The sequence below is a fragment of the Tamandua tetradactyla genome, chromosome 2 (genome assembly GCF_023851605.1).
Source record: "Tamandua tetradactyla isolate mTamTet1 chromosome 2, mTamTet1.pri, whole genome shotgun sequence".
Classification (NCBI taxonomy): domain Eukaryota; kingdom Metazoa; phylum Chordata; class Mammalia; order Pilosa; family Myrmecophagidae; genus Tamandua; species Tamandua tetradactyla.
The window spans coordinates 50,791,407-50,818,779 of NC_135328.1; the positions used below are offsets into that span (position 1 = coordinate 50,791,407).

At 50.2% G+C, this 27,373-nt stretch overlaps 1 protein-coding gene and 1 long non-coding RNA gene across 2 annotated transcripts in view; one reads left to right on the top strand and one right to left on the bottom strand.

Moving 5' to 3' along the window:
- EEIG1 (estrogen-induced osteoclastogenesis regulator 1) overlaps positions 1-27,373 on the bottom strand; it is a 37,237-nt gene continuing 9,864 nt past the window's right edge. The window contains exons 2-11 of the mRNA XM_077145942.1: positions 11,686-11,806; positions 11,398-11,427; positions 8,501-8,617; positions 6,941-6,987; positions 6,695-6,852; positions 5,268-5,372; positions 4,985-5,180; positions 4,247-4,368; positions 4,064-4,133; positions 1-2,726 (exon numbers count right to left, since the gene is read on the bottom strand). Coding sequence (XP_077002057.1) covers positions 2,681-2,726; positions 4,064-4,133; positions 4,247-4,368; positions 4,985-5,180; positions 5,268-5,372; positions 6,695-6,852; positions 6,941-6,987; positions 8,501-8,617; positions 11,398-11,427; positions 11,686-11,806 — 1,012 coding nt within the window. The 3' untranslated portion in view covers positions 1-2,680. The remainder of the gene's footprint in view (positions 2,727-4,063; positions 4,134-4,246; positions 4,369-4,984; positions 5,181-5,267; positions 5,373-6,694; positions 6,853-6,940; positions 6,988-8,500; positions 8,618-11,397; positions 11,428-11,685; positions 11,807-27,373) is intronic.
- Positions 8,964-16,761, top strand: LOC143670931 (uncharacterized). The gene is made up of 3 exons (XR_013169477.1): positions 8,964-9,016; positions 10,072-10,257; positions 15,926-16,761. It is a non-coding gene; the product is annotated as an uncharacterized LOC143670931 (long non-coding RNA).

The window sequence follows — 27,373 nt, forward strand, 5'->3', positions numbered from 1 at the left end:
TACCAAAACAAAAACCACATTTAATTTTTTTTCCCAAACCAAGACACTAGACTGATTTCCCCATACAATGTTATTTTCTACAATAGAAGCTGGAGACAGATACAAACAGCCCGCTGAATCTGGGGGGCAGTGGTGGCAGCATTCTGTTAGAAAGGAGGGGAAGTTTAAAAAAAAAAAAAAAAAGGACAAATGATGCCCCTCCCTCATCTCCCTAAATAGAGGAAAACGTGGACATTCTCCATCCTGGTGGAACATGCCACATGGTCATTTTGTAGGGTGACCAAAGGAAAACCCTAAAAATACTGTAGACCTTTATTTTCTTTAAATCTCCTAATAAAAACATTAAGCTGTCTTTCAAGAAGATTCCAAACTGGCATTGCATAGACTGATTCCTTTCCAAAAATATCTCTAATATATTCTCTCTATCTCTATATATAGAATTTGAAACCCAGAGCTGTGGGTGCCTGGTAGGGATTCACTGAGCTCGAGGGGGCCAGAAGGCCCAAGAAGGGGTTCCCACATGGAGAAGAGGCTGGTGTCCAGGCCTCTGGGTCCAGCCAGTATTCATTTGGTTTTGGCCGAATTCTCAGTTGATCAAATTCTCCTGCCAAGGGCCGTGTGTAAGAGTATGGCAGGCTCTGTCTCCTTCTAGGGTGACTCAAGCTCAGACCTCTACTTTGATGGGGCTGGGGTTCTGGTTTGGGGGAGTATCCCCAACAGTGCTAAAGCCAGCAGTTTTGTGCCTAAAGCCCCAGACCCTTGAACCAAAACCAAAATACACCCTGAATGCCCCTCCTCACTGAGCTGAGGTCATGCTGACACAGAAGGACAATGCTCCCCCATCTTCTGGGAGTCATCCAATTTGGAGACAGTGCTGCCAGTTTCCCTCCAAAGTGCCAGATGTTTGTGGGGCAGGAAGGGATCCTTGGAGCTGACCAGAACCTTCCCTAACCAGAGCAAACACTCCATCCTGCCATGGCAGGCACCTTCTAACATTCACTTTTTTTAAAAAAGTAGGTGATTTAAAAAAAAAAAATTACTAGAAATGCTCTGGTCCTAACACCAGTGAGGTTCCAGGACCAATAACCCCATATCTTACCAGCTGGGGCAGACAGAAAACTGGGCAAGGAAGCCTCCTGACCTGGGGAGGACACCTCCTCACTTGCCAGAGAGCCCCAGCATCTTCACTCTTCTGTCTAGAGCCCCAGCCCTGCTGGGACCAGCCAGCAGGTAGGGTAGAGAACAGAACCACCTCCCCTCACCTGGGAGAGGAGAAAAGATTGAACTGTGGACTCCAAAAAAAAAAGAAAGAGAAGATACATGAAGGTCTAACTGAACACCAGCCTGCTGGGTTTATACAAAATGACTGAAATTTAAAAGGGCAGGTGGAGTTTGTCCAGGGGCTGGCTGGCAATCAGACCCCACCTTTAAGCAAGTAAGGAGGACTAGGGAAGGAAAAGTGCTAAGAGCAGAGGCTTTAGTGAGGGTTGGAGGGCAGGACCAGACTGCTCCCCAGAGGAAGAATACATCCCTTAAAGGACTCCACCTCTTCCTTGCCCAGAAATGGGGGGTGCTTTTAGAGGGCTGAGGTACTTTTCCGGCCAGGAACCCAGCTCCAGGCCGGCCTAGTCACAGCCTACCCACCTCTCCAGCCTGGGTCAGCTGACCCTAAGGAGGAAAAGAGGGCTTTGCTTGCCAAGTCCAGCCTAGCTAGGCCCCCAATCTCCAAGACCATGGGAGGCACTTCCATGACACTCCTGCATGAAAAAGTTAGTTGCTCAGGACCCTGCCCTGGGCAAAGGAAAACCACATCAATGCTCAGACCTTTCTCAGCATAGGTCCTAGGCCTGAGCTGGAGCTAATTGGAGGGTAGAGAGGCAGTGCCACGTTCCAGCCGGGCTTCTAGACCCTGAGACTCTGACTGCACAGCAGGCAGAGCTCAGGAATCCTTGGGAAGGGGAGACAATGGGCCAGTGGGAGCTGTGCTGAGACAAGCATGTGCAAAGTGCAGGCTGCCAGGGCAGCAGGAGAACATTCGTTTGCAAGGGGGTGGGAGTGGGGTCAGGTCTCAATCCAGAGCATGGGTGGAGTCTGAGGTGTTGGCTCCCAGGAGGAGGCCACCAGTGGATCCCCCAGGATAGAGGGGAGGGACAGCTGAAGCACTAAGCAGTCAGAGGGTCAAGGTGGCAGGATTCTGGGGGTAGTCTGCCCCCCAAGGTCAAGGGAATAATGGAGCAAGGCCCTGTCAGGGGGTGATGAAGCCAGTACTCCTGGAATGAGCGGGGAACTCAGGGGAGAAGAAAGAGGCCTCTCTGCCACCAGCAGCCCCTGACTTGCTGCTGCATGTCCTTAGCTGAGGCCAGGTCAGTCTTGTGCAAGGGCAATCCTAGCTGTCTTTTTCTTGCCCACCTGCTGCACAGGCCCGCTTGTCCTGCCCTTTAGTGGTTCAGAGGAGAATATTCACAGTGGTGCCTGGGCCCTAATGGGCCAGGAAGGTCCTGGCCTGGATGGGAGGATTATGGAATGATGCTTTAGGGACGGTGTGGGGCTGGAGTGCACAGAGGAAGCACAGATGAGATGCAGCGTAGATGGTGATCCAAAGGGAAAGGTCCCTCGTGGAATGGCGCAGGACTAGATACCCGCGAAGGCAGGGCCCTTCTCCAGATTGGATACCAGCTCCTCAATGGCTTTCAATCACGACTGGCTCATAAACCCCAGAGGAGACCCTGTGGGAGAAGAGGCAAGTCAGTTGTCTTCCTCATTGCTCCACTTAGCGAGTACCATCTGGGCCAGGCCCTTGGAGGTACTTTACATGTAAGCAGGTACTCTTAACAAGCCTCGTTTTTGCAGAGAGAAAACTGACCCTCAGAGATGTTAAATTTCACTTGCCCAGTGTGACACAGATGACATATGTTAAGACTTGTTACCAGGTCTAAGGTAGGACTGCAGCACTGGCACAGGTTCTGCCCCTGAACCCTTGCTGGATATCAGCAGCTTATACATATGGATGTGCCATCCCCATCCTCACAGCAACCCTGGCACATAGGGACTGACTCAGCCCCATCTGACAGATAAAGAAACTGAGGCTCAGAGGGGTTATGAGGATTGAGAAGAAGGCAGTGGAAGGTGAGGCTGGGGCCCATTCATGGGTCACAGACATTCAGGACTTGTCATCTAACTCCATGATACATGCTGCTGCCAACTAGATAGGTTTCTTCCCTGTACCAGATCCTAGTTTCCTCACCTTCAGAGTAGCTAGGATGGGATATTCACAAACCTCCAAGGAGGCCTCTCTTTTTACTTCTTGCCTACCGCACCTTAGGCAGCCCAGGAGGCTGGCTGGGTGATGCTAGCTGCAATTTTAAGCCTCAGCCAGTAGGGGTCAGCAGAACAGCACTAGACAGCACATCCTGGGACCCAGGACTGCCGGGCAGGTCTCCTCCCTGAACCTAAATGCTAAATGGGCACTTTCCCACCAGGCTCACAAGAGCATGGAGAAAAGCCTTCAACATAACCCTGAACATGGAAAGCTCCTCTACTCATTCATTCATTTGGTGAACCAGGGACATTGCAAACATTTTAAATGAATGATTTTGACAAGGCACATTGTAAATTGTTGAGTTCAAGCAAAAATGTGACCTTGTGAGCACCACTAAGGCTGAGAGCTGTGCTGCTCACGACTGGTTCCCCAGCACCTAGCACGGTACCTGGTGCATAGCAGTGTTCCATAAATATCTACTCGATAAATAAATGAATCATCATCAACATTTTAGGGATTGCCAGATCCAGGAGAACTAGGAGGGAAAGCTGGGACCAAATTAACCTATATTCAGCTCTTTCTGTGTGCCAAGCCTTGTGCTATGTCCCTTCCAAGGATCACCCTTGGAACCTGTGGTAACAGCATTCTCATTCTCCCAGGTGCTACCCACACCATTTGGCAGATGGGGGAAACTAATGCTTGAAGAGACTTGCCCAAGGTCACCTTGCATGTCAGAGAGGACATCAAAGATCCACCACGCCCCATAGCTGCCCTGGCCACCCCTCCCTTGACCCTTACCCCTACCTGTTGGCCAGCTGGATGCCACTCAGTGTGGTGGAGCCATCACGGCTCACAAACAGTCGGAGGTTGCTGTCTGTGGGGACACAGGGGAGATGGAAGCTGAGCTGGGGTGGGGGCAGCCAGGGAGCTCCCTGGAGCAGGTGACACTGTTCCCATCCCCTCCCTCTGCCTGCATGGGCATCTCACCCTCGGTGTTGCTGCCATCTGTAAAGTCCTGGCTCTGCATGATCTTCTCCACAATGTCATCTGCGTCAATCCGTGTGTCATCCACCCAGGTCGGATGGCTCTCCACTGAGTCCTTTTTCCGTCTGAGTGGGATGGGCCAGAGTCACAACAGTCAGGACAATAACAAACAGGCACAACAGCAAGAATAGCACCTACAACACTTAGAATGTTCTAAGCACAGTCCATGTCATATCCATGTAAACCTCACAATAACCCTAGGGTGAAGTGAGGTGTTTTTTTTTTTTTAAGTGAGGACATGGGGGCTCTGAGAGGTCAAGTAACCTGCCCAGGGCCACACAGCATGTAAGAGGTTCACCCAGGGTTAGCCCCAGTTCTGCTGGGCCTGAATGGTCACACTCTCAATAACTACACCAAACTGCTAATAGTCCTTGTTAACTGAAAACCTGCTGCAAGCCAGCCATGAAGCCATGACCTTTATGAGCATCAGCTGGTGGAACCTGAGGCAAGGATACTTGCCCTGTGTTCCAGGGTAAGAAGCAGAGGCTCAGAAAGCCACCAGGAACAGGAACCACAGTGGCCAAGCATTCCTGCACACTGCATCATGCTGCCCCTGAAGGGTAGGTACCCAACCAAGCCTCCTGGGGGTCCTCCCCAGCCCTTGCACCAAGCCCTGCCCAGCGGCACACTTGGTGGCAGACTGTGTCTCTAGCCAGGCCTCGCTAAAGCAATGGGACTCACCGAAATGAGCGGTCTGAGAGATGTGGGGGCCGTGGTGGCCGTGGTGGCTTCTCAGGGGGCCGGTATTCCCGCTCACTGCCCTCAGGGCCCTCCACAGTCATGTTGAGGCCACCCGAGGCGCTGCTACTAGTGGACGTGTTGCGGCGGTGCGTCAAGTCTGAGAGGCTGGAGGAGCGTGAGTGCTCCGTGCTGTAGCCTGGTGGGTGATCAAGGTGGGTGGCTCATTATTGGGGGCTTCCAGGAATGTCGAAGGCTGCTGGGGTGGGGCCAGGTTGGGCACTACCTGAGATCTTGGACTGCTGGCTGGCATAGCTGGAGTTGCGTGAATGGCCAGAGTGGAACACCTCCTCAGGGCTGGACAGGTTCTGGTCCGGCTCCTCTGGCAACCCTAGAAGGCAGGGAGAGGCAGGGTAGGAGACAGGGGGTTACCCACCAGCACCAACCTGGCCCTTCACAACTGTCCTCTCACTGACCCTCACAGCATCCCACAGTGAGGGAGGGCCACCATGTATTTCCATTTAACAGACTGAAAAATAGGTTCAGAAAGAAGTAACCTGTGACCCTCCCACACTGTAGCTGGAGACAGTGCTAATACTGCCCCATCCCCTGGGCAGGCAAGAATCCGAGCTTTCAACTCTGGGCCCAGCCCTCTGCCTTTCTCTTATGGCTGGGTCTATAGGAAAAAGGGGAGTGGAGGAAAGCTGAGTCCTTCAGGTCAGAGAGTTCCTTACTGCATCCCTAGTCCTGGGGAGGGCAGAATCATTCAGCAGACATCTACTGAGTGGCATGAGGCCATGTGCCCTCTATTATTTCTCCTGAGGCACAAATTAGGTCCACCACATGCTGCCTTGCTCACTAATCAGTGTGGGGGTGGTCTGCCTCCCAGCTCTGAGTTCACCTGCTGGGGCGAGGGGTTAAGAGGTCATGGATCTTATTCCCGGGGGCCCTGCTTTACACTGCACAGGTACAGGGGGAGACTGACAAACACTTTGGGACAGACCAGAGCCTCTTTTCCAGGTAGCACCCACCACCTCCTCCAAGTTAGCATGCCATCTCCTTCAGGGAATTAGACCCATTCTCATTTTTGTTAACACTGTTAGTAATATGATGATTAAAATATAGTGCCGGAAATATCTATAGAGCACTTAATATGTGTCAGACACAGTATTATCACACATTTCCTCAGTCAAGCCCCAAACCACCCCAGGATTCAGTTGCTACCACTGATCCCATCTTACAGAGGAGAATGCTGAGACCCAGTTCACAAAGCAAGTGGACAAGTAAGAGCTCACACCATGGCCCTCTGCCAGGAACACTGCACCCCTGTCCCCCCAGATGCCAACTCAGATGTTCCCCCCAAGGCTTCCTCTCTTCTCTCTCTGCCTGTTTTTCACAGTTCTTGTCACATCTGTGAGTGGACATGTTTTTGACTTATTTATTGTGATTAATGTCACTTCTGTTAGCCTGAGAGGGGCCATGAGGTAGGGGTGACTAATCGGTCTGGGTCCAGGTCACTGCTGTGATCTTAGGGCCCACCGTAGCGTTTAGCACACAGGAAGTGTTCAGCAAAAGTCTGCCAGATAGAAGCATGAATAGATGGAGATACCATTCTACCCCCTCCCTCTTCTCAGCGTGCGAATCCCTTAGAACCTAGAGACACTATGGAGGTAAAAGCTTTCAGCTGCTGGAAGGGGAGATGGGGAGCCATACCTGAGCTGAGAATGGTGGGCCGGGCCTTGGAGGGCCGGGTCCCTGTGAGAGAGCTGGTGCTGCTACTGCCGCTGCCGCTGGTCCCACCACCTTTACATGTCAGCTGCAAGGAAGAATCCTGGCCTGGGATGGAGATGGACTTAGCAGTGGATGGTGGCCTGGGAGGACAGATAAGCATGAGTGAGGTGCCCTTGCCCTCGGGACTAAATGAAGACACCCCCTTGCCCTGCCTGTGCTGGCACTCACGTCTTGAAGCAGGGGTCTCCAGAGAGCAGGAACATACCAATGGTGACCTATGGGCAACAGAGAGAAATCAGTCATGCTGCTCATCCTCAGCCTGGGGACCGCCTACCTGCAGCCCTGGCTCAGGCTTCAGAAGGGCTTGGACTTGAATCTCTCTCCCTTCCTGGCTGAGTGGTTCTGACAAAGCCACCTGACCTCATGGAGGCCCAGTTTCCTTATCTGGAAGATGGGGATGATCATAGCGCCTGCCTTATGGAATAGCGGTGAATGTGCAGGCAGCTGAGCCCAGCACCTGGCACAGAGTAAGGGTGCAGCAAAAGCTAGCTACTATTATTTTAAAATCATGACTAGACTGTGGGCTCCCTGAGGGCAGGGGCCAGAGATATTCACTTCCCATCCTCAGTGCCCGCTTATAGCCCTCACAGTGGGCCAGGGGCTCACCGAGTCTACAAAGAGAGGGAGAGGAGTACAAAGCCCCACACGGTGGGAAGAGGGTTTGCTGAGCTCGCAGTGGTGGCAGTGGTATTTTCAGAACCTGAATTGGGCTGAGGATCACCAAGTCTGACATGGTGGGAGGGAGGGGAAGAGGGCACGCTCAGAGTCCAAATCAGCAGGTAGAAGTTCACTGAAAACAACTAAATAAAGTAAAGCATGAAGCCACTGGAAATTGAATATTCACTTTAGTAAAGATTTTAGCCACCCGACCCCAGGCTCCCACCATGACCTTTGGTCTCTGGTACCTCTGGTTCCCTCTGCAAAGGGTCCAGGAGGCCCAGAAAACCTGCCCAGGTCTGCTCTAGGTACAACACTCACTCTCCATTTCAGTTCCCAGAGGTATTGTTCAGACAACATTGTGTTCTCAGCCAGATGGAAGGGTATGGAGAGGAGGAAGAGTAGTGTGCTGGCAGTAGAAGCCCCGATATCTCTGTTCCCAAGAGGCCAAGAAGCAGCTGCCTGTGCAGAGGGAGCTGCCCCTAGCAACGGAAACCAGGGGCCTTCAGAACTGCCACCCAGTCTGCACAGTCCAGGAAGACAACAGGTTCTTCCACTCACTGACACTCCACCTGGGAGCTTGGGTCACCTCACGAAGGTCCTGTGGTGCAATGCTTAGGGGCTGGACTGCAGAGTCAAATGGCTAGGGCTCTACTCAAGGCCAGCTCTAATAGTGACCCCAGGCAAATTACTTTAAACTTCTGTGCCTTAGCTTACTCTTATGCAAAACTGGGACTAATGATAGACATGATACCCCATGTCAGGGGATCATGAGATAAGAGATGGCCAGCATTTAGCACAATGCTTATCTCACCAGAAGTGCTCACTAAGCGTTTAAAGACACAGTTCAACCCTCAACTCCCAGTTATGGCTGGAGAAACTGAGGCCGGTGGCCGAGCCAGGCCTCTGATGGTTTCCTGTCCCCTGGGCTCATATCTTTCCTCTGTCTCTCACTGCCTGGTCCAGGGTGATAGCCTGCATTTTAACGACCCCTGGGTGATTCCGACAAGGAGCTAGATTTTGCCCCCTTGGTGGGGAGCAGGTAGAAGAGTCAGGAGAGTCCCTGGGTACCTTGAGGATGGAATTATCCTGGCGGGTGTTCTTTGTGTCATAGCCCTCCAGCAGACAGCAGCGTACTGTGGATCCTGCGCCTGCAAACTCGGCCAGATTCAAGTCAGCGAAGCCCAGCTGTGAGGAGGAGGAGAGGAGACTGTAGGAGGCTGCAGGGAGTGTGGGCACATGGCTGGCAGATGTGGTCAGAAGGGTTAACTTGGTGGGGGGGGAGGGGCAGGCAAAGCCCCTGGGCCCGACCCACAGCCCTGAGTGTTGCATAACCAGGCCCCAAGGACAGAGGCTCTGGGTAAGCGTCACAGACATGGTAAAGCCAGGAGCTCACATCCCTGAGCCACACAAAGCACCCTTTGTGCCACCTCCCAGTGTGCACTGGGGCCTGTACGCCTGAGATGAAAGGACATTGTTGTCTGTGACACAGACACATTGTTCCCTGGGAAACAAGGCTGTGCTGTCGGGAGCTGCCAGGCAAGCAAGCAGGGGAGGAGAGAAGGCCCATGGGAACTTGGCAGTGAGGTGAGGGCGGGGGTCTGGGAGTAGAAGGGGCACTCTGCAGGTGGAGGCCCATGGTGAAGGGGCTGCTAAGCAGAGTCCAGGGTATGAGAAGAGACAAGGATGGGTAGGGAAGTGGGGGTGGGGGGTTTGGGGTGAGAGTGTGAGAACAGGGCAAGAGCTAAGGAGTCCCTAGATCAAAGCTAAGTCTGCCCTGACCTGGAGGGAAGACAGCCTGAGGTGAGGGGGTGAGGGGCTTGGCGGCTAGGGAACAACCAAGCCAGCCAGGGATGACTGCTGAGCACCTGCTGTGTGACTCCACCAGAGCATTTAAGGCCACACGCTTCAGAATTAGACTTGGGTTCAGATCCCAACCCCATTGCGACTCACAGAATGACCATTTTACAGATGAGGGAACTAAGGGTCAAAGGGAAAGGGATTTCCCAGAGCCACACCGCTTTAACCAACAGAGCCAGTACCGAAACTCAAGCCTGACTAATACCCAGTTCCACCCCATTTAGGCCTCAGTTTCCTCTTCTGTCTACTGGGAAAAAAGCTTGAAGGGAAGGTTTGATTAGATACAGAAAGGAAGGGGCCTGGCAGCATCTGACACATGCTAGGTGCAAATAAATGTTTGCTGGGTGGAGATGGAATGCTCCTGGCTGTTTGATGGTAACTTCTTTCCTAGTTGGGCTGCTGTTCTCACTCACATGAGCCAATAGGATAAATTTCCATTTTGACCACACCTTCCACAGCCTGGTTCCAGCCATCCTGCCCCCTGCTTCCAGAGAGGGATAGCAGCATCTGGGGCCAGGGCAGAGCACCTGCAGACCCGCTGAGCTTGCTGAGCTCTTCCCCAGGAAGGGCCATGCCCTGTAATGTGCCACCCTCAGGCCTTCCATGCTGGGTGAGAGGTGAAGCAAAAGCACTTGTGCCTTCTGAATGAATGAGCCCATCCCCTCCAGGGCCACAGGGGGTATTGCCCAGAGCTCCTACAGAGAGGCATGTAGGGTAGTGCAGGCTTATTCTAAGGCAAACGTAAACCTTCTAAAGCTATCAACTTCCACTTTTCCCAGTAGAAAAGGTTTTACTATATAGGGCTGGTCTGTGGGGGCAGTGAGAAACTGGCAAAACATACATTCTAACAAGTAAAGAATGGGTGCATCAGCTACAGTCCAACCCTATAATGGGATCCTACAATGCTGTTCAAAAGCACAAGGAAATGTGTGTTGACATGAAAAGATGCCCAGAAACTATTTTTACTGGTAAGTAAAAATCCAAACTGCAGAATCTGTTTAGAATGAATTCCATTTGTGTATGAAAAATCATATTGTTTACATGTGTACAAGGTCATACACAGAATGTGCATTTTACATTTCTCTAAACCACACACGTTTTTTCACTGCTCTATATATCTGACTTACTTCACAATAATTTATTATCTTTTCTAAAGGCCTGAAAAGAGCCCAACCAATCTCAACAGTGAGTTTCAGAGGAGGCCTGAAAAGAGGAAGGGGGATGAAAAAGACCTTTAAAAAAAAAATTCTATGAACACCTGTACCATTTGTGTTGCAACAAACCCGCACTGCCTTTATAATATTCAGTGCAAAAATTATTAATAAAGAAAATTGTCAAAAGATGGAAGCATCAACCAATGAATGGATAAACAAAATGTGGTACATACATACAATGGAATATTGTCCATCCATACAAAGGAATGATGCTCTGATATATGAGATAACATGGAAGAACCTTGAAGATATCATGTTGAGTGAAATAAAGTAAATACTCCATGATTTCTATGAGTTGAAATAATTAGAATAAGCAAATTCATAGATTCAGAAACTAGAATACAGGTGACCAGGGGCTGGGGTTGATGTAGGAAATGAAGAGTTAAATTGCACAGAGCTTTTATTTGGAAAAAATTTGGTAATGGATGGTGGTAATGGTAGTACAGCATTGTGAACATAATTAACAGCACTGAATTATATATTTGAATGTTGCTAGAATAAAAATAAAAATAAAAACAACCAAAGGACTGTCCAACTCAATAAACCCTAATATAAACCACGGACCACAGTTTAAAGTACAATTATAAAAATGTTCTTTCATCAATTATAGCAAGTATACATGTGCTACAGTAATGCAAGGTATTAAAAAAAGGGCGATATATGGGGACTCTGTATTTTATGCATAATTTTTCTGTAAACCTACAAATTCTCTAATAATAATTTAAAAATTATCAATGAAGACATTTCCAAAAAATAACCCATCTCATGTAGGCTGACTGTCTCCCATTTGGGACAGCGAGGGCACTAGAAGTCCTTCTAGGCACTTCTCTGGTGCATGTTCCATTCTGCCCCATCCCATTCCATCCCACCACCCCTCCACATAACCCCACTTACCTTGGAATAAGCCTTCCCGCCTTTCAGCTCCTGTACAGGGAGGGGAGACAAAAGCAGTGGGGTGACTATGGAATCCAAGGGGCCACGTGGGTCTCCCCAAACACCCTGAGTCTGACTGCCAGGGGAGGAGGACAAGAAAAGCCGAGCGGCATGTCTCATTTTCCCTTGGGGCTGGGGGTGATGGTGAGTCAGGGGATGGACCTGAAGCTGCCAGACCAGCGTCCTCACTCCTGCCCGAGGCCCTGCGCTTGGAGCCCCTGAGCTGTGCCCCATGGACCCCGGCCTCACCTTGCGCACAGACACACGGAAGATGCAGGGGTCCAGCAGGCCGGTGGCCGGATTGGCACTCATCTTACACACAAAGGTGAACCTCTTGCGCCACCGCACACAGTTCTCCTGGACCTCCTCCCTGTGGGCAGGACGGGGACAGGTGAGTGCAGGCACGCATGTGCACGCACAGGCACAGATCCACAGGTCAGCGCAGAGGGGACCCCACATCAGCAGCACAGCTTTTGGGGGCTCTCTGGGAGGTGAGTGCCCTCCCACCAGAGGGAGTGAGGGGAGGGAGGGCTACTGTGTCTCACCTCCAATCACAGTGACTCAAATTTCACAATGAGAATGTGCTTGTGTAGTTGTTATTAAAATTTTTTAAAACATGGAATAAAAAGTGAAAAAAGACAAGGGAGGGGTGAGGTCAGGCTGGAGACAGCTCTCTTTCAGCAGAAGTAACTGACACCTGGCTGCTCTGCTCTCAGCACTGTCCTGACATCCCCCACCACCTTGTTCTGTGGCCATGGGTCACTCCTTCTGCTGCCAGTACCTCCCACCAGCCAGGCTCCTGCTACCCATCTCATGTGACCCTCAAAAGTCTTCCCAGAGGGCGGGCCACGGTGGCTCAGCAGGTAAGAATGCTTGCCTGCCATGCCCGAGGACCCGGGTTCGATTCTCGGTGCCTGCCCATATAAAAAAAAAAAGTCTTCCCAGAAAGGGCTACTACTAGCCCATTTTACACACAAAGAGACCAAGGCTACGTGAACTGCCCATTCTCACCCAGCCAGGAAATCATTGAGCTGAGCTTTAAGTCCAGCTCTGCCAGACTCCAGAGCCCCTTTCTTCAGCGGTCTAACAACAATGACAATAATAAAAGCTAACACTGGGGCACTGTCCAAAGCACTTTATGAAAACAGCAGGCTAAACCCTTCTAGTAACTCTCCAGGGGCAGCTACTATTGTTAGCTAGTATCATACTTAAACCAACAGCTCTGAGGGCTAAAATTCTGCTCATCCAAGGTTCCGAGTAACAGGCAGAACAAGGATTTGAACCCATGCAGACTTGCTCTGGGTGCCACACATTTTCTCACCACACCAAGGCTGAGGCACCAACCAACTCAGGACCCTCAGCTTCCCTGACATTGAGAGACAGGGCTTCCAACCCCCAACTTCTTCTGGGACTATACATCATGGCCAAGCTGAATAACTCAGCACCCCTGTAATGGGGAGGGCATTTTGCATGCAGGGAATATGTGGGAGTAACTCATCCAAGCATTTCTCAGCTGCTGCGGGGGACCTGGCAAGATCTGGGAGCAGTAATGGTACATGGCAAAGATGGGCTCTGCACTGCTGCGCAGCTCCCAGCTCTCCCAGCAGAAGCTGTGCTGAGGAAGGGGCAGCCACGGAAGGGAGGGGGTGGTGTGAGAGAAATTATCTCCTACCTTACCCACCTAATTGGAATGGCCAAGCAGACAGCTGAAGAAGTAACCTCTTTATACCCTGGGTAACCCAAGATGCATGGATTAACTACCAGATTGGGGCCCGAAGGGAGATGGTCAAAAAGGGTCACAAGTCAAGCTGAACATATTCTGAACATCAGTTTGTTTACTGCTCACAGCAACCTTGTAAGGTAGGCTCTATGACACCTCCTCCCCAAGATCACATTCCTAAATGAGCAACAAAGAAGGGTTTGAACACGGGGCAGGCAGATTTCAGAACCAGAGCACCTAGCCATTGCCTTGGTTCACAGGCCCCTTGGAGTCCAGAAAAGTCTGACAGGCAGAACCCATGGCACTGTGAGGCCAGCCATGTGCAACCCCCTAGCCATCCATGTATCTGAATGCCCAATATATGCTAGGCCATAGGCCACTGCAGTGGTCTTTATTCACAGATTGACATTTGACAGTCACCCCAGGGATGACTCAGTGTCCCCAGGAGAGGGTGGAGGAAGGGGTGAGTCAGGGAAGGTGACTGCTAAAAGGAGGTGACATTCAAGCTCAGAATCGAATGAAGAGCTGGGAGAAGACAGTTCCAGGAAGAGGGAAAGCTCAAGTGAGGCAAGAATGTACTTTCCATTCTATTGAGGAGTCCATTTCCTCAGCTAATAAAGACGCCAAGCCTCGCCTCCTACAAGGAGCATTCTCTGGTCAATCCATCCTGGCCCCCAAAGCTTTTAGGATCCCTGTGTCCCTGACAGGGATGTGACTACAGGCTCTTGGACTAGGGTCAGGCAGCCCTGGGCTCACAGCCTTCACACTCACTGGCTGGTTCGGGCTGGGGGACTGACCTCTCTATCCACTTTGTAAAATGCTCCTGGTAGGCACTGGAAGCATTCATTGAGGTGAGCCCTACAAAATGTCCGGCCTGGTCAGAAGGGATCCATGAAAAGTGTTTTATCTGATGAAGAAGCTGAGGATCACTGGCCAAAATGCTCAGACTCATTAAGAGAGTGAGGTGCTGTAAACCCAAGCTTGGGACAAGCTGAGGAGGTCAGAGTCAGAGATGAGGGGAAGGAAGGGAAGGTACCTAACCACCTAGCAGACATGGGGAGGACCCCACAGAAAGCAGGAGAAGTGAGAGCCCTGGGGTGGGGTTTGGGGGATATCACTGACCCCATCATCTCCACTCCCACTCCACTTGTTCATTCAACAAACAGGCAACTCTCAGCTGTGCCACACGCTGTTCTATGCAACAGGAACACAACAGTGACCAGCTTATACCTTAGTGGGAGGAGAAAGGGAAGGATCAAACAAACAAACAAGCAAACAAAACACACGGTAGTGGAAAGGAAGAAGTAAAACTATCTCTATTTGCATATGACATGATTTTGTGGATATACAAAATCCTAAGGAATCCACTAAAAACAGAAGACCGTAGGATAAGATTTAAAGACAACTCTATTTCAATACATTAGCAATGAATAATATAAAATAAAATTATGAAAGCATTTACAATAGCATCAAGAAGAATAAAGCACCTAAGAATAAATTTAACAAAAAAAGTACAAAACTCTGAAAAACTATACAACATTGCTAAAATAAGTTAAAAATCTAAATAAATGAAAAGGCATCCTATGTTCATGTATCAGAAAACTTACTATTGTTAAGATGGCAATACAACCAAATCAATCTACAGTTTGATGCAATCCCTATCAAAATCCCAGCTGGTTTCTTTGAAGAAATTCAAAAGCTGATCCTAAAATTCATATGAAAATTCAAGGGACCAGAATAGCTGTAATAATCCTGAGAAAGAAGAAAAAAGTTTAAGGACTCACACTCCTGATACTAAAACTTACTATAAAACTACAGTACACAAGACAGTGAGTGTGGTCCTGGTATACTGTGAGATGATAAAATGTTCTAAAATTAATTGTGGTGATGGCTGACAGCTCCATCATAAACTAAAAACCACTGAATTGTACAATTTATATGGGTGAATTGTATGGTATGTGAATAATATCTCAGTAGAACTGTTTAAAAAGTAATGGTAGAGGGTGGTGCAACGGTAGCTCAGTGGCAGAATTCTCACCTGCCATGCTGGAGACCCAGGTTTGATTCCCGGTGCCTGCCCATGTAAAAGAAAAAGTAATGGTAGATCAGATGATAAAAAAAAAAGGAAAAAACAGAACAGGAAAAATGGTTGGGATTGCTGGGTAGAGATGGGAAGGTGAGGGTTGCTACTTTAGGTGGGTAGTCAGGGAAGGCTGCTAAGGCAGTGACATATGACATGGGAGAAGAACCTTCTAGATAAGGGAGCATCAAATATAAAGACCCTGAGGCAGAAATACGCATGACAAACAGGAAACAGCATGGAGGTCAATGGCTGAAGAGGAACTAGGGGAGAGCAGAGGAGGTGTGGTCAGCAACAGAGCAGGAAGCCAGGTCACACCGGACCTTGAGGGCTGTGGTAAGGAATTTAGATCTCATTCTCACAGAGGATCTGTTGATTCTGGCTTTGGGCAGAAGCAAGAGCAGTCACGAGGAGGTGGGTGGAAAAACAGAGAGAGCAGAAATGCTTCTCAAGCAGCCAGAGGCCCAAGCCTAAGGGGGCAGGGGGGAGGCTGGGGAGCAGCCCTGTCTTCCCTGTGGATCCTCAAACCCTCCCCCCTCAGATCCCACTAGGAGCTGGAAGTAGCTGCTGGAGACCTGAGGAGGAAACTCACTGTGGGGCTATGCTGAAACACCCAAAGGAATTAGGATTAGTGTTTGAGAACAAAAGCCGATATCAAATTTTAGGCTTTCTCCCTTCCTCTTTGACAGTCTGTTGTGGGAACGCCTGCCAGGAAGACTGCAGCCCGCTTGTGGATCCTGTTGGCCCTGCCAGGCCAGGCCAGGGAAATCCACGTGGAGCCCGCCCAGTCTCAGGTGCAGGGCTTTTCTTCTCCCTCTGCAGGAAGGTAAGCCAGAGCAGGGTCACAGGATCGGCATTGGACCTCCCTCCTATTTCCACAGGGCTCAAAACATACACATATTAAATGCCACCACTCCCACATCAAGAGGCTAGCAGCCCCACCCCACCAGCAGAAGGTCATAGCAAGGGGAAAATAAACACCACAGCAGTGGCCATTTCCTGAGGGCCTACTGCATACCACCTGGATTCTTCTACAACACTGAAAAGTGGGAATGATCACAGTCTATGTTAAGATGAGGAAAGTGAGATTCAGAAAGGCTACAGAACTCACTCAAAATCACAGAGCTGGTCAGCCAGGTCTCCAACCCATGCTCATGCCACAGAGCCAGGGTGGGTCCAGCCAGGGATCAGGCCTGCAGCCACCTCCAGAGCCCACACAGACTCCTCTCCAGATTCAGGGAGGTGGGTACCTCTAACCGGGTGGTATGGGGCTCCAGGCACACAGTAGGGATAATGTGAGGAGCTGAACACAAGTTAGGGTGCGGGAGGATGATACATACTCCTAAGAATGAGACCTTTCTAGCAGAGAAGGGAATGAAGATGCTGGGCATGCAGTCAGGAGTCCCAGGGAGAGACGAGACCACTTAGGGCCTGTTTGAGGAAATCTCATGGACTCAATTCACAGAGAAGCTTATATTGAGCACCTATTATGAGTTAGGCACTATTGAAGGCCCGAGGGACACAAACAGTGAACAAAGCAAACAGAGATACCTGTCCGCAAGGGGCTTATACTCTAGTGTGGGTGGGAGACTGACCAAACAAGGTAGACACACATGGTGACAAGTGCATCAAGAGAAAGAAACCGGGGAAGAAGGTAGGGAGGGCCTGGGAAAGGGTGGGCATGAGGGAAAGATAGTTAGGGTAGTCTTAAAGGGAAGATGACATCTGGGTAAATGCCTGAAGGAGGTGAGAGAGTGAGCCATGCAGTTACCAGTGGGAGGGAATGAGAAATGGCAATTGCAAAGGCCCTGAGGTAGGAATGTGCCTGACAATTTTAATTGATCTGCCAGTGTGTGGATCAAAGTATGCAACAGGGAGAGTGGTGGGAAGTGAGACTGGAGAGGAAATCTTAGTTCCATATTTACAGAGACTTTTCAGGGGCCTTGTGAAGGTACTGGCAATTGCTGGCCTCCACATGTACAGGAGTGGCCACAACAGCAAAGTTTACAGCCAGAAAATGCAAACAACCCAGATGTGTAATAGGAAATTGCTTGAACCGGCATTAGGTAACTTCGTGATGGAATGGCAGACAACTGCCACAAAAACAGAAGAGGACAATTGATGCTCACCAACAGGGAATGATGTCTCAACCAACGCACAGGAAAAGCAAGGTGTAGAAGAGTATCTATAGCAAGACCCCACGTGTGCTTAAAAATTTAAAGAGTAAAATACAGAAATGCTTGTATGCACAGATAAAACTAGAGGTACTCATATCACATTATGAACGAGGGCCAGTGGAAAATTCAGAGATCAGGGGTAGATATGGAAGAAAAGAGAGAAAGGAGGGTGTGGTGAGGAAAAGGGCATTATGCCATGCCCCTCTCCCTTACTTTTGAATGGGCAAGTATTAATTGCACCTTTTTAATAAAGCATGTCTGGGAAGCCCTGTGATTGCAATGAAGTCAGGGGCCACAGAGGCACTGTGGAGAAGAGCAGAGGCCCACAATAGCACCAGGGGACCACTACAGAGAGTATGGGATCCTGGAAGCTGAGAGGCACTGACTCTGGCCAGGAGCTGATGACCAGGCTGCTAGGCACCATGGGCCCCTGTGTGGCAGCACCCAATACATGTCCTCCAATGAGGAGACCGTGGGCTGTTATCTCAGAAAGAGACTGGGGAAAACAAAACAAAACAAATAAGCAGTTACAAAAAAATTATAAATAAAATGTTATTTAAGAAAATGCAAGACTGTACATTCCATTTGCCCTGCCAATGTGGCTCAGGACAGGGCTAGAAACCACAGCCCAGAGAAAGAGATGGTCTTACCCCTGGAGGCCCAAAACCCTGGGCTCTGGGTCTGACTGGCTTGTTCCATTTCTACCTTAACTTGAAGAGACAATGGCCAGAGCAAGGCAGGGAACTCAGCACAGGTCTGGCTAAAGTGGGGATAAAGGTTTGCCAGAGCCATTTTCTTTATTTCTACCCTCGAGTTGTTTACATAATTGAAATTGAAAAATGAGAAAATGGTGTATAAGATTAGAGGGCTGGTCAAAAGGAAAGGGATTGGAACCTCCACCCACCTGATTCAAGGCCTGGGTCTGTACTTGCCAACCCCTCCCCTGAGGCATCAATGACTTGGGGGCCCCATGTGGGAGGGGGGACCTGCTGGCAGGAAGCGGCATCCCCCTTGGAAAGGGTGCAATGAGCCCAGCCCCGACTTGGCCTAGGGTTTCAGGGAACAATTCCCCAGTCCAAGTTGCTGGGGACAGGTAATTACAGAGGCTGGGTTTTCAGGGCGGCTTCAGGGGAATTTCGATCTTAGCTTTAAGACATCCACACCCCCAGAGAGGCAGGGTGAAGGCTGTGATGGGGTTAGCCCTCAACCCACTGCAGCCTGCTGTGGCGATCACAGTGGCAGAATTCAGCTATTTCTGGGTTGTCCTGAAATAGAGCAGAGCACCCCCACCAGGCTGGTGTCCTCAGCCCACAAGAACTCCCCAGGCCCCATGAATGTTACACGGGTGACCCAGCCAGCCTCTGGACCCTCCCAGGTGGCTGTGCTGGACAGTGTGGGGAGACGCTGGGACCTGAATACAAATCCTGACTGGGGCCTCTGTTATGCACCCACAAAGATTTACTTTGTTAGGCTATGCACGGCATGGGGACACAACATGCGCAAACCTCCCGTGAGGAACCCTCAGTTAGGTGGGAGAGACATTTACAAAAGAAATTAATGACAATTGCTGCCAATCTCTGGGAAGCAGAACCGGATCATAAGAGCACTGAACAAAGCAGGGGCCTGGTCTGATCTGGAGGAAGGAGTAAGAGAAGGCTCCCCAAGGCAATGGAATCAGAGCTGGGACCTCAAAGCTGAGGCTGGTCATCTGGACGAAGATTTAGGGAGAAGGATGTTCCAGGCAGAGGGAACAGGAGGAAGGAGGTGGCCCAGAAGAAGCCAAGAGAAAGCCATGGGGCAGGATCAGGCTGTAGACCAGGAGAGGGTGCAAGAATGACATAGAAGCCTCCAACTCACTGAGCCTCAATTTCTGTGTCTATAAAAGGGTGATATTGCTCATTGCATAGGGTTGCTGAGATGACCCTATATGCTGTATCCAAGCTCTTTTCTCCATTGCCTGCTCAGTCAGAGAGGGACAGGTGTGTGTGTGTGTTGGTGTGTGTGGTGGTGTTTGTAGCCATGTCTTCCTAGCATCTGCCCCACTGCATCTCGGGACTGGCTGAATTGGAGTCCCCACGGAGACCCCTGAGGGGTTGCATCTGTATGGGGCCCACATCTGTCTTTATCACCATTGTATTTCCAGAACACAGGACAGAGCTGGCATAGAGTGGGACCCTCCCCTGGGACCTATTCTAGAACACACTCCCTTACCCCTCAGGTTCATTTTTAATCAATCAATAGTAAAATCAGCTTCTGCTCACTGAGTTCTGTTGCAGGCCATGTGTTTTACAAACATAGCCAATGAAATCCTATCACAATCCTATGAGGTATGCACCATTACCATTGCCACCACACAAAGAAACTAGAGCCTAGAGAGGGGCAGGAAAGGCCCAAAGTCATGTAGCAACAGGGCTGGTTTGCTGACCTGAGGCAGACTGACACTAAGGCTACACATTTCCCTCTGCACTCCATTCCTTCCCCATGCTGGTTTTCCTCAAAAGCAAGAAGGTAAGTGGAGATGCCAGAGTAGCAAAATGCTTTCCCATCCACCAGCACTGAAGGCCACTGAAAACGCCTTTAAGGTCGTGAAGGGTGACAGGTTAGGCTGAAGTGAGCCACCATCCTCCTCCTCAGAGTGACAAGCTCAAGGTTCCTAGCAGAAGCCAGAGTCTGGGCTGTGTGATTTCTGGCAGTCAGCTCACTGCCACACTCCTAGCACCTGGCCAGGCTTGGTCCATATTCACTGCTCAGTAAGGGCAACAAGACCTATGAGCCCAGGAGCCCCCAGGTCTCTATCATGCAGGTGATAAAGGGCCAGTGCCATAGAAGCCACCTCCTGACCACAGGCTGCCAGGCCAACAGAGCCCATGCTAACAGGATCTAAAAAGACCAATCTGGATCTCTCCAGAGTCTGGAGCAAAGGCACACGCATGACTGGGCAGTCATCACAGGAGCAAAGAAATGGGGGAAGGTCAGCTGGGGGCCAGTGGGGCAGTACAGGCCCTTGGACAGGACTACAGGGACAGAGCTTCAGCGTGACCCCACCCTCAGCACTTGTCCTCCTCAGCTGCCCAATCACAAGTAATTTTGTCTGTATATCTGTCTTGTCCACCATTGAGTGCCCAACACAGAGGCCTTGGCAGGGAGCAGGTGCTCAAACATGCAGAAACCAGAGAAAGACGGGGTGGCAAGGCCTGGCAGAACAGGGGTTCTCAGACTCATGCAAATGTAAAAAATCTCCTAACTTATCAAAAATGAAGATAACCACAACTTGTAAAACTACAGATTCTGTAGGATAGGGTTTCTCAACCTCAAACCACCTACTGACATTCTGAATCAGCTAACGCTCTGTTGTGAGATTGCAGGATGTTTAGCAGCATCCTGCCATTAGCACAACCCCTGCTGCGACAACAAAAAAAAGTCTCCAGACATCAATGCACATCTCCCTTGGGAAGCAAAATTGCCCCATTTGACAACCACTGTTGTAGGCCTTGGACTGGATATTTTAAACAAACTGTCAAGTGATTGTGCCGCAGGAAACTGGGTACCCTCCTAAGAGATAGTATGTGGAAGAAAGTATATCTGCAAGAACTTGAGACTCCTAGGACCTCTCAGCCCCCAGCTGTGTTCCAGGGTTCCTGATAGGGCTGGATGTGTCCTGTCCCTGGATTCCTCCTATTTGGTCCCTACAATGAAAGGTAACCAGGCTTTATCACATAAGCCCTCTGCCCTCCCCTACACCCACTCCCAGAATAAAGGAAAAGAGTATGTGAGGTCATCCTGCCCTTGGCTGGAGGCACAGCTTAGAACCTCTCTTAGCATCCAGCCTGCACCTCTTGAGCCACATCAGCTCCGTGATGGCCTGGACTCCCAGTCCTTGGCCAGGTTCCTGAAGGAGGGAATGATCACAATGATGCAATCAAGGTTCCCGGATGATGAAACCCAGCCCAGGCTGGGAGAGGCAAGAGTTTAATAAGGAAACAATTTAAATCTACAACATCTGCCTGGCTTCCCAGAAGAGAAGAGAGTACAGTTGCCTGGGGAGGGCCCCACCCTCGGGACCAGCCAAGGCATCGGTCCAGGGGCTGTGGGGCTGAAGAGCCTCCATCCCAGCAACATGGCCAACGTGGCAGCACAGCAACGTCTGGCTCTTGCCAGGAATTCAGAGCTGTGCAGGGAAGCAGCTTGTTACAGTTCTGGCACAGCCAGACCTCTCCTCCTGCGACGAGGCAGCAATAAGTTCCTAGAAGCCAAACAATTCCCTTCCCAATACTGGAAGGCTCAGAGGAACCACCCTGGCCACCCCAAGATCCCTCCTGTGCTTTTCTGCCAATGTAAGCCTTAAGAGTGGCTCAGGGATTGGTAGACAGGCTGAGAGTGGAAGCTGGTATCAGCCAGTGGCCTGCAGCAGTATGGAGTAGACAGCATGCAGGTGACTACAGCATGCAGGTGACTTCAGAAATTCCAAGATGAAAAAGGGGTGGGGCCTCAGCCAGATCACTCACGCTTGGTGGGGAAGCATCAAGGTTAAGAGTAAGAATTCTGTCTTGAGTAGGGCATGAGATTTTGTAGGTTTGTCCAGAGTGATGTCTCAATAAATCCCAGAGGATTTGAACAGTGAATAAAAAAGTATTTGCAAAGTCCCGTTTGGGGAATGGTGAGATAAGGGGAAAATTCAACTTCCCCAAGTAGAGAATTCTTGATATTCTCACAAGCAGTGGGAACAACCAAAGCAATAGACTGAGACCCCAATCCTGGAGTTTGTCATTTGAAACTTAACCCCACAAAGGATAGGCTAAGCCTACTTAAAATTAGGCCTAAGAGTCAACCCCAAGAGGACCTCTTTTGTTGCTCAGGTGTGGCCTCTCTCTCTCAGCCAGCACGACAAGTGAACTCACTGCCCTCTCCCTCTCTACATGGGACATGACTCCCAGGGGTGTGGACCTTCCTGGCAACGTGGGACAGAAATTCTGGAATGAGCTGGGACTCAGCATCAGGGGACTGAGAAAATCTTCTCGACCAAAAGGGGGAAGAATGAAATGAGACAAAACAATGTGTCAATGGCTGAGAGAGTTCAGAGTTGAGAGGTTATCCTGGAGCTTATTCTTACGTATTAAACAGATATCACCTTGTTAGTCAAGATGTGGAGAGGCTGGAGGGAACTGCCTGAAAATGTGGAGCTGTGTTCCAATAGCCATGTTTCTTAAAGATGATTGTATAATGATATAGCTTTCACAATGTGACTGCGTGACTGTGAAAACCTTGTGTCTGATGCTCCTTTTATCTACCTTATCAACAGTTGAGTAAAACATATGGAATAAAGATGAATAATAGGGGGAACAAATGTTAAAATAAATTTACAGTGAAATGCTGGTAATCAGTGAGGGGGAGGGGGTATGGTATGTACGAATTTTTTCTGTTTTCTTTTTTCTTTTTCTGAATAGATGCAAATGTTCTAAGAAATTATCATGATGATGAATATGCAACTGTGTGATGATATTGTGAATTACTGATTATATATGTAGAACGGATTGATCTAAAGTTACGAATGTTTGCGTTTGTTTGGTGTTTTTTGGTATTTTAAAAAAAAGAAGTCATGGTTGGTATCACGCTGGACCGTAGTAGTAGGTTCCCCTCCTCAGGACACATAGCTGTAAAAAGAAGAGCTGCAGGTTGTCTCCGCTCAAGGAATTTTCCTTCTTGAGCCTTCAAGACTCCAGTTACAAGTCACAGACACAGGAGGCAAAGAGGCCAGGGCTCAAGGTCCGGCTCTGCCACCACTGGACACTTGATTTCTACAGTCTCAGGCACCATCCCTGTTTACTGGGCCTACTGTGAGGACCTAGCGAAAAAACAGGGCCTGACATACACAATTCAGGGACACAATAACATAGAATGGGAGACAAGGACTACGCCTTCGGAAGGAACTGGAGAGAGTGACAGTGAGTGGCCTTGTGAGGCAGATGGTCCAGCAGGAAGCCAGGCATGAAAATCCCACCCACACCCATGGATAAGGACATTTCTGCAGGCCTTGAACCTGGCTGGGACCTCTGGCTGGATGCCCAGGGTGGTGGGGAGGCAGGTGGCTTAGGCATGCCCAGGCCACCCCTGGTTGACTCACACCCAAATGGTGTTTGATCTGCCTGAGGAAGAAGGCAAGAGGTGAGAGCAATCTTCATCCCTGGGGCCCAGCTCTTGAATGGCAAGACTCAAGTCACAGGGTGTACCCATCAGTACCCTTGACTGAGAGAACCCTTCCCTCTCACAGCAGGCTGGACAAATTACTTCCTTTTCTGGGCCTGAGTCTTAGGTGTGGTGAAAATGGAACAAGGCTCCCAGAGCACACTGCTCCTGAGGAAGGGTCTTTGTTCTGCTCCCTGCTGCGTCCCCAGGCCTAAGGATGGCCCAAGTACACAGCAGGTGCTTGGTGCTTCACACCCCTGCTCCCAACAAGGGCTGAGCCGAAGACTTTTTGCCCTGCCATTTCTTTCTCCGGGGGGGGGGCCTCCCAGTCATGATCATTTGCTGCAGAATTCAAGGGGTCACCTCTTGAGCTGCTGACCGGGGCTCCACTTAATCACACAGTATTCCCTGTGACTCCCTGGACTTCTGGGGTGATCAGGGAACAAGCAAGGGCCACTTGGCCAGAGTCACATTGCTTCACAGGCCCAGCACAAACTCAGACCTGTTTTTCCAACCATGTTAGTGACTCCTAGAGATTCTGATAACAGGAAGAAGGGCTCAGGGTCAGGAAGGACTGTGAGACCCTGACTCACCAATCTTCTACCTCCTCCCTGGGACACCTAATCTCCCTGAAGACTCACTGACCTGCCACTGGCCATTCACTGACTCGTTTATTCACTTACTCCATACACATTCACTGAGCACTTATTAACAACCAAGCATGAGTTGGATACTAGGGACACATGTGTAACAAGCCTGGGCCTCAGTCTTGCCTACATTCAAAACGAGTGTGACATCTTCACCCAGGCCCCGACACAAAACCTTCAGTGGGCCTGAAGCCCAGAGTCAGGCCATCTCTTGGCATTCAGGGAGAGCAGCCATCAATCAAAGGCCCATCTCCAAAAAAGGCCCATCTCCTTGAACAGGGTTCAAGACCAGGGTTCAAGACCAGAGCAAGCAGAAGAGGCCAATGCCTCCCCCTGCCCTCATTGTACACAGCACTTCTCTGAGAGATGGATGTATCTAATGGCTCCCCACCTTGTGGGCCCCAAGGGCAGGTTTGCCTGTCTTGGCCATTGCTAGACCCAAAGGCCCAAGAAGTGGCTGAGACCATAGCCTTGTTCTAATCACAAATGTTTGATGAATGGGTGAATCAAGGGAAGAGAGAAGACGAACAATTTAAGGGAGAGAGGAAGGAAAGTGGACCTTTCCTCTCTTCTACCCCTGGATGCCCTCCAATAATTGCTTAGGATTAACACCAAATACTGCCAGCCTTTTCTGAGCATTCACTCCATGCCAGGGGCTGTGCTGGGTATACAACAAACCTTAACCCATTTAATCCAAGCACCAAGAGGGAGTTCATTACTCCATTTCACAGATAAAGATAGAAGGCTCAGAGATATTCTGTGGTCTGACAGCTTCAAAGGAGCCTCCCTCTGAACTGCCAAGCCCTATAACCCAGCAAGTCCATCTGGAATTTGCAAGAGTCAGAAGGAAAAGTCCCTAACCAGAGAAGACTGCTGGCAGCTACTGCCTCATGAACAGGCGCGATGCCTATCAGGGTGGAGTGGTTCGGGCCCAGGAAAAGAGCTGAGTACCTCCCCCAGGCTTCCAGATGCCACATGTCTGTCTAGAGGACTGTGGTGCCTGGATGTCCTAAGGTGTGGGCACCTGAAGGCTCCTTCCTGGTACAGAGATGAGCACATATAGTTAGTGCAGTGCTCGAAGGATTATGAGTGAATATCCCTGAATAACCAGCTTTCAAGAACATCATGGCCCCCAGAAGCTCCTCCAGTCGTGACCCCTCCCCCAACAAACTCATCATCTTGATTTGTATCAGGATGTTTTAGAATGTTATATGAATGGCATCAAATGAGAAATTTTATATTGTATATATGTTATCACAATAAAAAAAAATTTTAAAGCCACTACAGAATTACGCAACACAAAGCTGAAACCCTAATGTAAACTATGGACTGCAGTTACTAATAATATTGGTTCATCAATAGTAATGCAATTGTTAATAGGGAGAACTGTTTGAGGGATGGTATATGGAAAGTGTACTTTCTGCATGATTTTTCAGTAAATCTACAACTGCTCTGAAAAAATAAAGAATAAAATAAATTAAATGCCATCGTACAGTGCACTCTTGTCTCCTGCTTCCTTCACTCAACATTATGTTGGACGTGAGGAGCAGCAGCCGGCTCAACCGCACTATTGTGCACCATGCTGGAGTTTTGTTTTTCACCATTCCATGATGTCAGCGGTAGAAAGCTACCCCTCTCAGCTGCCACCCACCTCCCCTGCCGCAACCTGGAGCTCCAAGCGGTCAACCCCATCCCTGCCCATGGACCCCAAAATACAAACCTAAACCTTGCTGAATCCCTCCCCTGATTCTCACCTTTCTGTGGCTCCCACATCTCAGGATAAGGTCTAAGCCCCCTTCTCATGGCCTCCACAGCCTTCCCCACTTCCCAGCCCCATTCCATGACCCCTCCAGGCTGCCCTGGCTCTTCCCACGGCAGCTTTGCTGTTTCTGTGACCTGTACCGCTTTTCTTCCACCCTCCACGGGGCTATCCCTACTCATCTCCTGCCACTACAGCACTGATCCCAAACACAACCAAACAACTGGGCATCATTCAATCTGTGTGCTTCCCCCATGGAGGGGGCTCTGCAGGAGCAGTCCCTGGGGCACAACACCATGCCCCACCCAAGAGGTGCTCAGGAAATAGTCTCTGAGTGACTGTGGGAGCTGGGGGGTTGCTGCCCCCACATGTCCATGAGAAGCCTGGCTGCCCTCAGAGAGGAAGTAGAGGGGAGGGGAAGGTGCTTTCCATGAAGGAGGGCCAGATTCCACCTCCCCAAGCTCCAGGCTACACCCCTCCCCAGAACCTCTTCCTCTATCCACAGGCTTCAGTCTGTTTTTAGTTGCCAGCTGCCTGGCCCTCCACTGAGCACTTTACTGACCTGATCACAGGTAACCCCCTATCTCCATATGATCACCCACATTTGATAGAGGAGAAAGCTGAAGCTGGGGGTCAGGGGACAGGAGCAAGGCCCATGGTCATGAACACAAAGCCAATGAGCAGCGGTCAAGGTCCAACCACAGAGCCATGATCAGATCACAGTCCCCACCCCCTCCCCATCAGTTATGAGATCCCCACCCCTATTTTTACGCCATTTCACATAGGAAACTATGGTTCCAAGAGATTTCATGGCCTGGCAGTCTCAGGAGCCTCCCTCTGAACCGCCAAGCTCCACAGCTCACAGACCCAGATTTACCAGACACAGACACAACACAACCCATCAGTACTGCCAGCTGCCTCTCAATTGCAGGCTGAGCCTGTGGTGGTGCCCAGCTGCCCAGTATATGGGTGAGGGCTGCTCCTGACACAGACTGACACCTCAGGGCACGAGGATGGGATAGGCAGGGTCCAGGCAGCTGGCGGGGGCCACTGCATGGTCTAGCAGCATCAGCACCCAGGCTGGTCCAAAGCCAGGGAAGAAATGTCCCAGCCCTGGGCCAGAGCCAAACCACAGCAGGAAGCTCCAGGACTAAGAGGTATCAAAGGTCACTCCTGCCCAAGTCTGGGGAATTGCATGGGGACTGCAATGTTCTGAGATGGGGGCCCACAGGGGGGGGATGAAAGAATCCAAAAGAGGAGGGTGGCTCTTGGGTTGAGCAAGAGTTTAGCCAGGTGAAGTAGGGGAAGTGAGCAAAGGCACAGAAGCTAGAAGAGAAAAAGGGGCAAAACAAGGGCCAGGAATAGCATGGA